This window comes from Symphalangus syndactylus, chromosome 8, assembly GCF_028878055.3.
Source record: "Symphalangus syndactylus isolate Jambi chromosome 8, NHGRI_mSymSyn1-v2.1_pri, whole genome shotgun sequence".
Lineage (NCBI taxonomy): Eukaryota > Metazoa > Chordata > Mammalia > Primates > Hylobatidae > Symphalangus > Symphalangus syndactylus.
In genome coordinates, this window is record NC_072430.2 from 17351437 (window position 1) to 17365694 (window position 14258).

Below are 14258 nucleotides of genomic sequence, written 5' to 3' on the forward strand. Positions count from 1 at the left end.
GGCTCACGCCTGTAATCCCAGCACTTTGGGAGGCCGAGGCGGGCGGATCACGAGGTCAGGAGATCAAGACCATCCTGGCTAACCCGTGAAACCCTGTCTCTACTAAAAATACAAAAAAAATTAGCCAGACATGGTGGCGTGCACCTGTAGTCCCAGCTACTTGGGAGGCTGAGGCAGGAGAATGGCATGAACCCGGGAGGCAGAACTTGCAGTGAGCTGAGATTGCACCACTGCACTGCAGCCTGGGCGACAGAGCAAGACTCTGTCTTAAAAAAAAAAAAAAAAAGAAAAAAAAAAAAAGGAAGGGAGTTCTGACATATACTGCAACATGGATGAACTTGGAGGACATTATCCGAGTGAAATAAGCCAGTCACAAAAAAGACAAATACTGTATGAGTCCACTTACATAAGTCACCTAGACAAATACATAGAGAGACAGAAGTGGAATGGTGGTTACCAGGGATGGAGGAGGGGAGAACGGACAGATTTTCAGTTTGGGAAGATGAAAAAGGTCTGGAGACAGAGGCCAGGGACAGTGGCTCACACGTGTAATCCCAGCACTTTGTGATGCCAAGACGGGTGGATCACTTCAGGCCAGGAGTTTGAGACCAGCCTGGCCAACATGGCAAAACACTGTCTCTACTAAAAATACCAAAAAAAAAAAAAAAAAAAAAAAAAAAAATTAGCCAGGTGTGGTGGTGCACACCTGTAATCCCAGATACTCTGGAGGCTGAGGCAGGAGAATTGTTTGAATCAGGGAGGCGGAGGTTGCAGTGAGCTGAGATTGCACTCCAGCCTGGGCAACAGAGCAAGCAAGACTCTGTCTCAAAAAAGTAAAAATAAAAATAGTGGAGGGGATGACATTCACAATGTGAATGCCCTTAATGCCACTAAACTGTGTGCTTAAAAACAATGAAAATGTAAAATTTTATGTTATGTACATTTTACCACAATTTTTAAGAGTGGATTTGGGAGGAGGTTACAATGAGGTAGGCGATGCTGTGATAAGGCTCATGGGGAATAAAAGCCAGCTGTACAACCAGGTGACAAAAAACACAGCAAAGCTGCCCATGCGTAGGTGAGAAGGTACTGAACAGATACTCAGCAGTTAACAGTGAAGTGCCTCTGGGTGGGTGGGGTGCCATGGGTGGGTTTATTTTTATTGTTATAACATTTCTGCTTTTCCTAAAATTTTTATATGAAATGCTTATTACAATTATACTTATTTTTAAACCCTAGAAAGATTGTATATTTTCACACAATCTTTCACTTCTGCCCTTATATGCTGCTGATGACTAATAATTGTAATTGAAGGCCTGACCCCACCTCCCTAGAGCTCCCATCCAGCCTGTTGGTGTGTTCAGAGAGCTTTGACACTTGCTTTAGCCACTCCATGCAACTACCCTGGAGGAAGCCTGTTTGTATTTAAGGAAACCAATGGCCCGACTCAAATACCACCTCCCCAGGGACGCCCTCCTTTGTCTTGCCATCAGCAGACAAGCACGCTTTTGGCAATTTAGCAGGGATTCTGCTCCATCCTCACTGCCAGGCCCTGGCCAGGCACTGGGTATGCTGTGGGGAGGGAAAAAAACCACGGTCCCTGCCCTCCTGGAGCTTCCAGTCTCATGGCTGAAATAGACATGATGAAACAGTCCCAGGGGAAACACATTCATGAGTCAGGAGGAGGCTCAGAGGGGAAACATGGGGTGGCTCCTTTAGGGATCCGAGAAGCCCTTTCTAGAAGAGGAGTGGGAGGAGGAGGTGTGTTCTCCAGGGGAAAAGTAGGGAGAGCGCTTCCAAGAGAGGGAACAGCACGTGCCAAGGCCCGGGGGAAGCAGGGCATGTTGAGGGGACTCAACCATGGGAGGTGGGGGCAGGTGGCCCTCAGGAACAAGACATCAGACAGACCTCTTTGCCAGCCCCAAGAGCAGCCCCCATACCTTGCCACGATCTCCGGCTGGCGAGACAGCTCCATCACTGTGAACGCCAAGTGGTTGGCAGAGGTCTCATGACCTGTGGGAAGGGAGGACAGTGGTTGCTTCACATGGGGCCACAGGATGAAGGAGACAGTTTGTCTGCCTCTATGCCAGCCAGTGCTGGCATGTAAATGGCAGGTACCTCCAGGCATCTGGCTCTAAAAGCCCCTTCCTTGAACCATCGTCTGGGTCTCACTTGGCCCGGGGAGGTGCTCACCTCCATTTTGGAGAAGAAAAAGTGGAGGTGGAGAGGAATAGGTCTCTTTGATCACACAGCAGGGAGAGTGGGGAGGGACACAATTCAAAGTCCGTGAGCCCAAAGCCTCTCCTTTCCAGGCTGCAGGGTACACACAAAAGCCCCCCATGACCCTGAGGTTCTATGAGGGGGTGGCGGACGTTTTGGGAGGCTGATTTTGAGTTCTGGCAGGGTCTGGCCAAGGTGATAGAGTCAACTCCTCCAAGCTGGCCTGGGAGGGAACAGACATGAGTTTACTCTAAAGGAGCCAAGGGGCTTGAGGGGCCTGCTTGAATGCAGGAGAAGGGCCTGTAACTTACAGCAAGTCAGAGCTGGGAAGCAGGGCCCAGCTCCTAGGGTGTGGAGGTGGGCCAGTCACACAGCCAGCGGAGCCCTCGGCCGGGGAGCAGGGTGGGAGAACAGAGCAGCGCTGGCCCCAGCTCTGCATCGCGGGCTGTGACTATAGGAGGCCACTTCCCTCCTCGGCCTCAGTTTCCTCACAGGCAAAGGGAAAGACAGACACAACCCACCCTGCCCTCGGCCAGTCCCCCATGGCATCTGGACGCGCGTCTCAGGGATAGACTGGAGGGACGAGACGGGATTAATAAACCCTCTTTGGAAGGCTGGATAGAAGCCTGGAGAGCTCCTCAAGGTCCCCATTTTACAGATGAGGAGACTGAGGCTAGGTCTGTCCAGAAGCCTCATCCAGGACCTGGGTTCCCAGCTGCAGGAATAAGGACCAGTCATTGGTTCTGCAAGTCCTTTCTGTCCATTGCAGGGAATGGCACCCTGCAGCCTTGCTTTAGCACTGGCCATTTCTAATCTCCCGGGACATCTGCAAGTGCTTCTCCCACCTAAAGGGTCTTCTTCCACGCTGTTCACCCGCAGACCTCTTCGTCCATCAGTATTTGTCTCTCTGTCTGTCCACCTCCACCAATAGACTAGAAACTGTCCCTCATCTTGTTCACCTCTATCTTCCCAGTGCCTAGTGTCAACCATTTGTTCATGTATTTCATTCAATGTTCATGGGAACCTACTGCACTGGGCCCTGGGAGAACAGAGGTGAGCAAAACAACCTGACCCTTTGCTCATCAAGTCTGGTGGGGAACAGACCTCACTCAATTACCACAAATAAATAAACAGCTTAACGCGATGAGATGGGTGGTGGGGAGGAGCTCCAGGCCTGTGGTCAGCTCCTAGCTGAGAGCCTGAGGCAGCCTGCGCTTCCCTGGGGTGGAGGCATGTGAGGGCTCACCGACGGGTGAAGAGTTTTCTAGGTGAAGAACCATGTTCAGGAAATATCTGATGAGCAAATGAATGAAGCTGCTTAGCATCTCTTTTTGTGCCAGTCTACTGCAGGCCTCCCCACAAATTCTGAGTGAGGGGATGCCTGCATTCACACAGCCAAGCTCTCTGGAGCTGACAGGCCAGCTTCACACATCCCCGCAATTGCCAGCTGCATTACCAGGTCAGAGGCCCTCAAGACAGCTAGGAGAGGGGGCTTCTGCTCCCTTCAGCCCAGCCCCCTAGCCCTGCGGTGAGCTCTGCTCAGATAGCCCAAAAAATCCCAAAGAGTTGGGTTTGAGGGATCCATGGTCCGCAGCATTTCTGCAGAGCTCCGGGCCCTTGTTCACCACTAAAGCTACAAACCAGCAATGAAGAAGGTGACGAAGTTGTCCAGCAGACCCTCATCATCCTGGGCTCCCTCTTCAGCTGAAAGACAAGGAGAGTCTCAGTTCCCAGCAAATTTTTGCTCCCTTTCCTCATGGCTCATAAAATAACTGTTTCTCCTCTTAAGCCAAACAGAGTCAGTGGCGATGAATCACCTGGGGGATGTCCCGGCCCACCCCGCCCTCCCCAGTCCGCAGACGGGGCCCTCGCACCTTTGAGAATCTGTGTGAGGATGTCGGCAGGAACCTCCTCGCCCCTCTTCAGGGCCTCCCGGCGGCGCTGGACCCAGTCCCTGCCCACCTGGCGCAGAAAGCGAATGCTCTCCCGGACCTCCCGGAGCTGCTTCCTCTTCCCTGGCAGGAACTAAACAAGAGTTTCAGCTCCAGATGGCCAAGTGAACACGCATGTTCCCTCTCCCCTCTCCCCCATCACCCCGAAATGACGTTAGCGGCACTGGCAAGCCGGGAGGTCAGTAGAATGTGAGAAATTCTAGAAAAGATGAAGCAGCCGGGGAGACTGGATCAAGATGGCAGACTGAGCCCAGGCCTCAGCCTCCCTTTCCTGCACCAAATCCTTAGCAGTGGTGGGCAGGATGGCTTAAAATATCCACGTAGCCCTGCAAGGTAAAAAGGGACCCCTGATGGGTGGAGGCAGCTATGCTTGCATCGAAGGAACAAATCCCAAGCAGAGGGAAGTAGAGTGCGATCAACTGCCAAAAAGACGGGGCGGCATTGGGGGCTGCAAGCTCAGGGGCCAAAGTCCCAGGGAAGGGGAGGGGGCCCTGAGATGAGCTCAGCTTTCACCTTTCCCCTTTCTTCCTTCTTCATGCCTGGAATAAGGAGGTGATATGTGGAGCTGCAGCAGCCATCTTTTTAAAAATCTATATATTTTAATTGATACATAATAATTATACACACGTATGGGGTACATGTGATATTTTGATACATGAATACAATGTGCAATGGTCAAATCAGCATATTTAGGATATTCATCACCTCAAACATTTATCATTTGTGTTGGAAACATTTCAAATCTTCTCCCTATTTTTGAAATATACAATACCTTGCTGGTAGCCATAGTCACCCACTGTGCTACTGACACTAAAACTTATTCCTTCTATATAACTGTATGTTTGTACCCATTAACCAACTTCTCTTCATCCCCCCACTCACCCTTCCCAGCCTCTAGTAACTATCATTCCACTCTTTACCTCCATGAGATCAACTTTTTTAGCTCCCACATATGTGGGAGAACAGGCAATATTTGTCTTTCTGGTCTTGCCTTGTTTCACTTAACATAATGATCTCCAGTTCCATCCAGGCTGCTCCAAATGTCAGGATTTCATTCTTTCTTATGGGCAAACAGCATTCCATGTGTATATACACCAAATTTTCTTTTTTTTTTTTTTGAGATGGGGTTTCACTCTTGTTGCCCAGGCTGGAGTGCAATGGCACAATCTCGGCTCACTGCAACCTCTGTTTTCCAGGTTCAGGCGATTCTCCTGCTTCAGCCTCCTGACTAGCTGGGATTACAGTTGCCCATCACCATGCCTGGCTAATTTTTTGTATTTTTAGTAGAGATGGGGTTTCACCATGTGAAAGGCTGGTCTTGAGCTCCTGACCTCAGGTGATCCATCTGCCTTGGCCTTCCAAAGTGCTGGGATTACAGGCGTGAACTGCCGCGCCCGGCTACACCAGATTTTCTTTATCCATTTATCTGTTGATTGACACTTACGTTGATTCTATATCTTGGCTATTGTGCAGGTGTCCCTTTGATATACTGATTTCTTTTTCTTTGGATAAATACCCAGTAGTGGGACTGCGGAATCATATATATGGTTGTTCTCTTTTTAGTTTGAGAAACCTCCATACTATTTTCCATAATGGCTATACAAATTTACATTCCTGCCAACAATGCATAAGGTTCCATTTCTCTCTATTCTCACCAGCATCTGTTATTTTTTGTCTTTTTTATAATAGCCATTCTAACTGGGGTAAGATGATATCTCACAGATTTGCATTTATCTGATGATTAGTGACGTTGAGCATTTTTTCATATACATCTTGGCCATTTGTCTTTTGAGAAATGTCTATTAAGATCCTTTGCCAACTTTTTAATGGAATTACTTGCTTTTGCTTTTTTTTTTTTTTGCTGTTGTTTGTGTTCCTTGTCAGATGAGCAGTTTGCAAATTCTTTCTCCCATTTAACAAGTTGTCTCTTCATTCTGTTGATTGTTTCCTTTGCTGTGCAGAACCTTTTTAGTTTAATATAGTCACATTTAATATAGTCACACTTTTTTTTTTTTTGAGACAGAGTCTCACTCTGTCAGCCATGCTGGAGTGCAGGGGTGTGATCTCGGCTCACTGCAACCTCCACCTCCCGGGATCAAGTGATACTCCTGCTTCTGCCTCCCAAGTAGCTGGGACTACAAGTGCCAACCACCATGACTAGCTAATTTTTGTATTTTGAGTAGAGACAGGGTTTCACCATGTTGACCAGGCTGGTCTGAAACTCCTGCCCTCAAGTGATCTGCCTGCCTTGGCCTCCCAAAGTGCTGGGATTACAGGCATGAGCCACCATGCCTGGCCACATTTGTCTACTTTTGTTGTTGTTGCCTGTATTTTTGAAGTCTTAGCTATAAAATGTTTGCCTACACCAATGTCCTGGAGCATTTCTCCTATGTTTTCTTCTAGTGTTTTTATAGTTGCAGGTCTTATGTTTAAGTCTATTAATTTTTTTTTTGTTTGAAACATAGTCTTGTAGTCTCACTCTGTCCCCCAGGCTGGAGTGCAGTGGCATGATATCAGCTCACTGCAGCCTCCACCTCCCGGGTTCAAGTGATTCTCCTGCCTCAGCCTCCCAAGTAGCTGGGACTATAGGTGTGTGCCACCACACCCAGCTAATTTTTTGTATTTTTAGTAGAGACAGGGTTTTACCATATTAGCCAGGATGGTCTCCATCTCCTGACCTTGTGATCCACCCACCTTGGCCTCCCAAAGTGCTGGTATTACAGGCATGAGCCACCACGCCTGGCCAAGTCTATTCATTTTAAGGTGATTTTTGTATGTGGTGAGAGATAGGGGTATGGTTTAATTCTTCTGCATTTAGATATCCAGTTTTCCCAGCACTGCCCTTTCTCCAATGTATGTTCTTGGTGCCTTTGTTGAAAGTCTGTTTCCTGTAAATACATGAATATATTTCTGGGCTCTCTATTCCGTTACATTGGTCTATGTCTGTTGTTATTTTTTAAACCAATACCATGTTGTTTTGGTTATTGTAGCTTTATAGTATATTTTGAAATCAGGTACTGTGGTGCCTCCAGCTTTGTTCTTTTTGCTCAGAGTTGCTTTGGCTATTTCAGCTCTTTTGTGGTTTCATGCAAATTTTAGGATTGTTTTTTCTATTTCTGTGAAGAATGTCATTGGTATTTTGATAGAGATTGCATTGAATCCATAGATTGCTTTAGGTAGTATGGTCATTTTAACAATATTAATTCAATCCATGAGAATGGGATGTTTTTTCATTTGTTTGTGTCTTCTTCAATTTCTTTCATCAGTGTTTTGTAGTTTTCCTTGTATAGGTCTTTCACCTCCTTGGTTAAATTTATTCCTAGGTATTTTATTTTCTATATAGCAGTTGTAAATGGGATTGCTTTATTGGTTTCTTCTTCCATGAGTTCATTATTGGTGTATAGAATTGCTACTGATTTTTGTATGCTGATTTTTTTACCCCACAAATTTACTGAAGTCATTCATCAGTTCTAAGAGTTTTTTGGTGGAGTCTTTAGGAATTTCTAAATATAAGATCATGTCTTCTGCAAAGAGGGACAGTTTGACTTCTTCTTTTCCAATTTGGATGTCTTTTATTTCTCTTGCCTGACTGCTCTGGCTAGCACTTCTATTAATAGTACTATGTTGAATAAGAGTGATGAAAGTGGGCATCCTTATCTTGTTCCAGTTCCTAAAGGAAAGACTTTTAGCTTTTCCTCACTAAGTATGATGTTAGCTGTGGGTATATCATATACGACCTTCATTATGTTGAGCTACATTCCTTCTATTCATAATTCGTTGAGAGTTTTTAATCATGAAGCGGTGTTAAATTTTATCAAGTGCTTTTTCTGCATCTATTGAGATGATCATATGGTTTTTGTCCTTCATCCTGTTAATATGATGTATAACATTTATTGACTTGCATATGTTGAAGCACCCTTGCATCCCTGGGATAAATCCCACTTAATCATGGTGAATTACCTTTTTGATGTGTTGTTGGATTAGGTTTGTTTGCTAGTATTTTGTTGAAGATTTTTGCATCTATATTCATCAGGGACGTTGGCATGTAGTTTTTTTTATTGTGTCCTTGTCTGTTTGTGCTGGCCTCATAGAATAAGTCAGGAAAAGTTCCCTCTTCTTCAATTTTTTGGAATAGTTTGAGAAGAATTGGTGTTCTTCTTCATAGGTTTGGTAGAATTTGGCACTAAAGACATCTGGTCACGGGCTTTTCTTTGTTGGAAGACTTTTTGTTAGTATTTCAATCTCATTACTCACCATTGGTCTGTTCAGGTTTTCTATTTCTTCCTTGTTCAATCATCTTGGCAGGGTGTATGTGTCCAGGAATTCCATTTCTTCTAAGTTTTCCAATTGTTATAGTTGTTCATAAAAATCTGTAATGATCCTTTGTATTTCTGTGGTATCAGTTGCAATGTCTCCTTTTTAGTTTCTGTTTTTATTTATATGGGTCTTCTTTTTCTTGGCTAGTCTATTTATTGGTTTATTGATTTTATCTTTTCCAAAAATCAACCTTTCACTTCATTGATCCTTAGTACTTTTTTAGTCTTTACTTCCTTTAATTCTGCCCTGATGTTTATTATTTATTTCCTTCTGCTAATTTTGGGTTTGATTTGTGCTTGCTTTTCTAATTCCTTGAGATATATCATTTGGCTGTTTATTTGAAATCTTCCTACTTTTTTGATGTGTTTACTGTTATAAACATCCCTCTTAGCACTGCTTTTGCTGTATCCCATACGTTTTGGTATGTTTTGTTCCTCTTTTCATTTGTTTCAATAATTTTTTTATTTCCTTCTTAATTTCTTCATTGACCCAATGGTCATTCAGGAGTATATTGTTTAATTCCCATTTATTTGTACAATTTCCAAAGTTTCACTTGTTATTGATTTCTAGTTTTATTCCATTGTGGTCTGAGAAGATACTTGATATGATTTCAATTTCTTAACACTTGTTTTGTGGCCTAAGATATGATCCTGGAGAAACTTTCATGTGCTGATGAGAAGAATGTATATTCTGCAGCTATTAGATGAAAAGTTCTGTAAATGTCTATTAGGTCTATACGGTCTAAAGTGTAGTTAAATCCAATGTTTCTGTGATGATTTTCTGTCTAGATGATCTGTCCAATGCTGACAGTGGCGTGTTGAAGTTCCCAGCTATTATTGTATCAGAGTCTATCTTTTCCTTTAGATCTTTGCTATCTCTGGGTGCAAATATATTTAGAAGTATTTTACCTTCTTGCAGAATTGATCCCTTTATGATTATATAATGACCTTGTCTCTTTTTACAGTTTTTGACTTAAAGTCTGTTTTATTTGATATAATTATAGCTACTCCTGACAGCTTTGGCTTGTGTTTGTGTGGAATATCTTTTTCCATTCCTTTACTTTCAGTCTATATGTGTCTTTACAGGTGAAGTGAGTTTCTTGTAGGCAGCATACAGTTGGGTAATTTTTTATCCATTCAGTCAATCTATATCTTTTAAGTGGGGGAATTTAATCTAGTTACATTCAAGGTTATTATTGATAGGTAAGGACTTACTCTTAGTCATTTGGTTAATTGTTTTCTGGTTGTTCTGTATATATTTTGTGCCTATCTTCCTCTCTGTTTATCATTGCAGTTTGGTAAACATTCTGTAATAGTAATGTTTAACTCCTTTCTCTTTCTCATTCGTTGATCTGCTCTATCTGCAGAACTCCCTTAAACATTTCTTGTATGGCCAGTCTAGTAGTGATGACTTACCTCAGTTTTTACTTGTCTGGGACAGACTTTCTCTTTCAGTTTGGAAGTATAGTATTACTAGGTACTATAATCTTGACTGACAGTTTTTAATTTCCAGCACTTTGAATATATTATCCCAATCACTCCTGGCTTGTAAGATTTTCACCGAGCAATCCACTGTTAGTCTGATTCCCTTATATGTGAATTCATGCTTCTTTCTTGCTGTTTTTAAAATTCTCTCTGTGTCTTTGACTTTTGACAGTTTGACTATAATGTGCCTTGGAGAAGGCAGACCTTTTTGGGTTGAATCTACTTGGAGATTTTTGAGCTTCCATAATTATACAAAGCATGACTATACCTGGATCTCTATATCTCCAGTACCTGGATGTCTATATCTTTTGCAAGACTTGAGAAGTTTTCAGCTATTATTTCATTAAATAGGTTTCATATGCCTTTGCCCATCTCTTCTCCTGAAATTCCTGGAACTAGAATATTTGGTCACTTACTGCTTTCCCATATGTCACAAAGACTTTCTTCAATCTTTTTTTTTTTTTTTTTTTTTGGTCTGATTGGGTTACTTCAAAAAAGACCTGTCTTCAAGTTCAGAAATTCCTTCTTCTGCTTAATCTAGTCTATTGTTTGAGCTTTCAATTATATTTTTATTCCATTCACTGAATTCCTCAGTTTTAAGATTTCTGTTTCTCTTTTATGATATCTATCTCTCTGTTGAATTTCTCATTCAGGTCATGAATTGTTTTCCTGATTTCTTTGCATTTTTATCTGTGTCCCCTCTATCTCAATGAGTTTAATATCATTATTTTGAATTCTTTTTCAGACATATAATAAATTTTATTTTCTTTGGAATCTGTTGCTGGAGAGTTATTGTTTCTTTGAAGGTATAGTATTTCCTTGCTTTTTCCATGTTTCTTTTGCCCGTATGTGCATCTGGTGTAATAGTTACTTCTTCCAATTTTATGGATTGGCTTTCATAGGGAAAGACTTTTCTATAGGTGCATCTATAGTGTTGGGTGGGTAGGGTGCTTTGGCTTGATTATGGATTGGCACAGTAACATAGTTTCTGTTTAATTTCTTCAGCTGTAATCAGTGCCAGTGGTATCTCTGAGTTTCTCAGTGGCTTAGACTGTCATTGTTAGTGGAGGCCATCCGGAGGCTTTGCTGAGGGTGGAGATGCCAGGCAGGCCAATCCTTGAGCACCACTGGTGGCAACAGTGGGAAGGATGGGCCTGTGTTCAGGCCCTTGGATGGCATATGTGGGCACCAGCAGTAGCAGGAGGGATGGGCCTCTCCTCAGGTGTCCTCCAATATTGCACACAGGCAGCACAACCTACATTAGGCAGGGTAAGCCAATCCCCAGGCCTCCAGATGGCATGCTTGGGTATAGGCAGCAGTGGGTGGTGGCTGGGCAGGCTTGTCCTCAGGCCCCTGGATGATGCATGTGGGGGCCAGTGTCGGCAGGTGGGGCAGGCCTCTCCTCAGGCCCTCTCAATGGCAGGCGCTGGTGGCAGCAGTCATGGTAGACCATTCCTCAGGCCCCTAGATGATGCACATGGGTGCTGGCAGTGGGTGGGGCATGTCTGGTCCCTAGACAGTGCGTGCAGGTGGTGGTGGCTGCAGCAGGTGAGGCATATTGGTTCCCAGGCCCCATGTGGGCATGGGCAGTGGCAGGCAGGGTGCACCTTTTGCAGCAACCATCTTATGACAATGAGGTGATGTGCTGAGACAGTGGAACAGGAAGACAGAAGGATCCAGAAAATCTGACGCCGTGGAGCCATCATAGTCATCCTACATTGCCTGCTTTGGGGATCATTTCACATGAGAGAAAGATTAACTCCTAATTTACTTTAAGCCAATTTGATTTTAAGCCTTTACTTTAGGCAATGCATGCAAATCCTGATTCAGAAGTCACTTCAGACATACCAGAACTCAAAACCCATTCTGAAAATAAAAAAATCACTGAAGGAGGTTCTTCAGCAAATGAAGACAACAGCTCTGGTGGCTGGTCACCAGAGGGGGTGCTGAGGCAGTACCTTTGCCAGAGTGTTGCGGGACGCAGTGATTCCCTCCAACATAAGTTTCACTGCCTGGGACAGAGGCTTCTGGGCACCCAGCAGCATACTGGTCTCCATCCCAAAAGCTGCCTGGGGGAGACAGAAGGGCAAGGTCATCCCTGGGGCACAGAAGGGCAGTAGATCCAGGGCAAAGCCTGGCATCATTCTGCTAGACACCTGGACTCTAGGCTAAGGGTTTATATGCATCATATCCTCAGCTGCTTACGATGACCCATGATAATTTGATCCCCGTGGAATGCTGTGAGGATTAAGTAGCTCATAGTGCTACTCAATAAACTTGGCTTTCTTCCTTGACAAGATGCATTTCCCCTGAAATGCAACCTTCCTTAAGTGTTCATTCTATACTAGCTTCACAATGAAGTGAATGAACAGCAAAAATGATAAAGGAATAGCAATGTGATAAAGAGGAATCCAGTCACTGTCCCCATACTGCAGTTCCCTGACCCGCCCTGCCTCCACATGAAGTGGGGTTTGGGGTTACTGGGGCGACTGCTGAGTCTACTGGGGTGAAGAGCCAAGTCATACCCTATAGGGAGTGCGGAGGGAAGGCAGCCTTTGTGCTGAGAGTCAGGCAGACCTGAGATCAGATCTTGCTTCTGCCACTGACCAGCTACAGGCCAGGCCCTGCACCTGTCCCTTGCTCAAGAATGAGTTACTAGCCCCAATCTCACACTAGGTTGCTTTGAATATTCAAGGAGACAGAATGTATGCAGAATATATGAAGCACAGAGGAATTGCTGGTATGTTAGAGGAGCAGGAGGGAGGGAAGACAGAAGGAAAGGGAAGAGGGAGAGAAGAGACCCCTCTACCCCATGTGGCCCTCCTGGCCCCCATGCCCGACTGTCACCCATCACCTTGGCCAGGATGTCCATGGCGGTGTAGGTCAGCATGTCCTGCATGGACACTGGGGTCTGCCCATCTGCCTTGGCTTCTAGAATCTCCACCAGCTGCTCAGCCTTCTCGTTGAATGTTTCCATTAAGCTAACCAAGGAGCTGGAGAAACAGCACAGGCATCAACGGCCACTGGCCAGCCCAATACGGTGAACTGCCATGTGCCCTCCCTCTCCACAGAGAGGATACTGTGCAGAGTGAAGGTGAGTGGTCCCTCCCAGTCTTTCTGGCCTCCCCTTGAGACCCAGATTGCAGGTTGGAGTTGTAGTAACTAAACTACACCCTGGGGTTTCACCATTCTCCTCCACTCAGGATGGACGCTGTTCCGTTGCTCTTGTCCTAACAGTTCCACAGGTTCTCTGTTGGTCACTGTGGCCCCTCAGCCCTGACCTCAAAGGGACATGACCGTGTAGAAACTTTGGGCCTCCTAGAGTCCATGAGAGGGCAACCCCAGTTCCCCTCCTGCCCCTCTACTCCCATTGCCTGCTCTCCTTACCTGCCCTGCCCTGGGCACCAGCTGCAGCATTTTGTTTTCCCACTTCACTGCCTGTCCTTGAGCAATCATGGTGTCCAACTCTATGTGGAAATGAGTCCTCAGATACCATTTGCATCCCAGAGCTCCCAACCCACAGGGCTCCCTCCCAGACACAGAGCTTAAAAAGAGATATGGAAGAATGCACTCCAAACTCATAAAAATGGCAACCCCAAGGGAGCTGGAAGGAGGGGACTGCCACTTTGTACATTACATGTTTCTGAAATTTTGCTAAGAGAAAATGCTGCTTTTATAATTAAAAGAAATGTTATTTTCATTTATTTATTTTTTCATAGACGGAGTCTTGCTCTGTCACGCAGGTTGGAGTGCAGTCGTGCAATCTCGGCTCACTGCAACCTCTGCCACCTGGGTTCAAGCAATTCTTCTGTCTCAGGCTCCCGAGTAGCTGGGATTACAGGCATGCACCAGCATGGCTGGCTAATTTTTGTATCTTTAGTAGAGACAGGGTTTCACCATGTTGGCCAGGCTGGTCTCAAACTCCTGACCTCGTGATCCACCCACCTTGGCCTCCCAAAGTGCTGGGATTACAGGTGTGAACCATCACACCCGGCCCTAGAAATGTTAATCTTTTAATATTAATCTGAGTAAAGAGTACATGGGTATTCTTTGTCCTATTCTTATTCTTGAAACGTATCGAAAATTTGAAATTATTTCCAAATAGAAAGTTTTTAAAGAGAAAAATGGGGCCAGGGCCAGGGGCTCATGCCTATAACCCCAACACTTTGGAAGGCGAGAGCAGGAGGATTGCTTGCAGCCATGAGTTCCAGACCAGCCTGGACAACACAGCAAGACTCCGTCTCTGCAAAAAATAAAAATAAAAACTAGCCGGGCATGGTGGCAC

At 44.9% G+C, this 14258-nt stretch overlaps 1 protein-coding gene across 1 annotated transcript in view; it reads right to left on the reverse strand.

Annotated features, from left to right (window-relative positions):
• Window positions 1-14258, reverse strand: part of CYP46A1 (cytochrome P450 family 46 subfamily A member 1) — a 43534-nt gene that overhangs the window by 7941 nt on the left and 21335 nt on the right. The window contains exons 6-10 of the mRNA XM_055288218.2: window positions 12828-12966; window positions 11932-12042; window positions 4095-4245; window positions 3862-3924; window positions 1941-2013 (exon numbers count right to left, since the gene is read on the reverse strand). Of these exons, the coding sequence (XP_055144193.1) occupies window positions 1941-2013; window positions 3862-3924; window positions 4095-4245; window positions 11932-12042; window positions 12828-12966 (537 nt within the window). The remainder of the gene's footprint in view (window positions 1-1940; window positions 2014-3861; window positions 3925-4094; window positions 4246-11931; window positions 12043-12827; window positions 12967-14258) is intronic.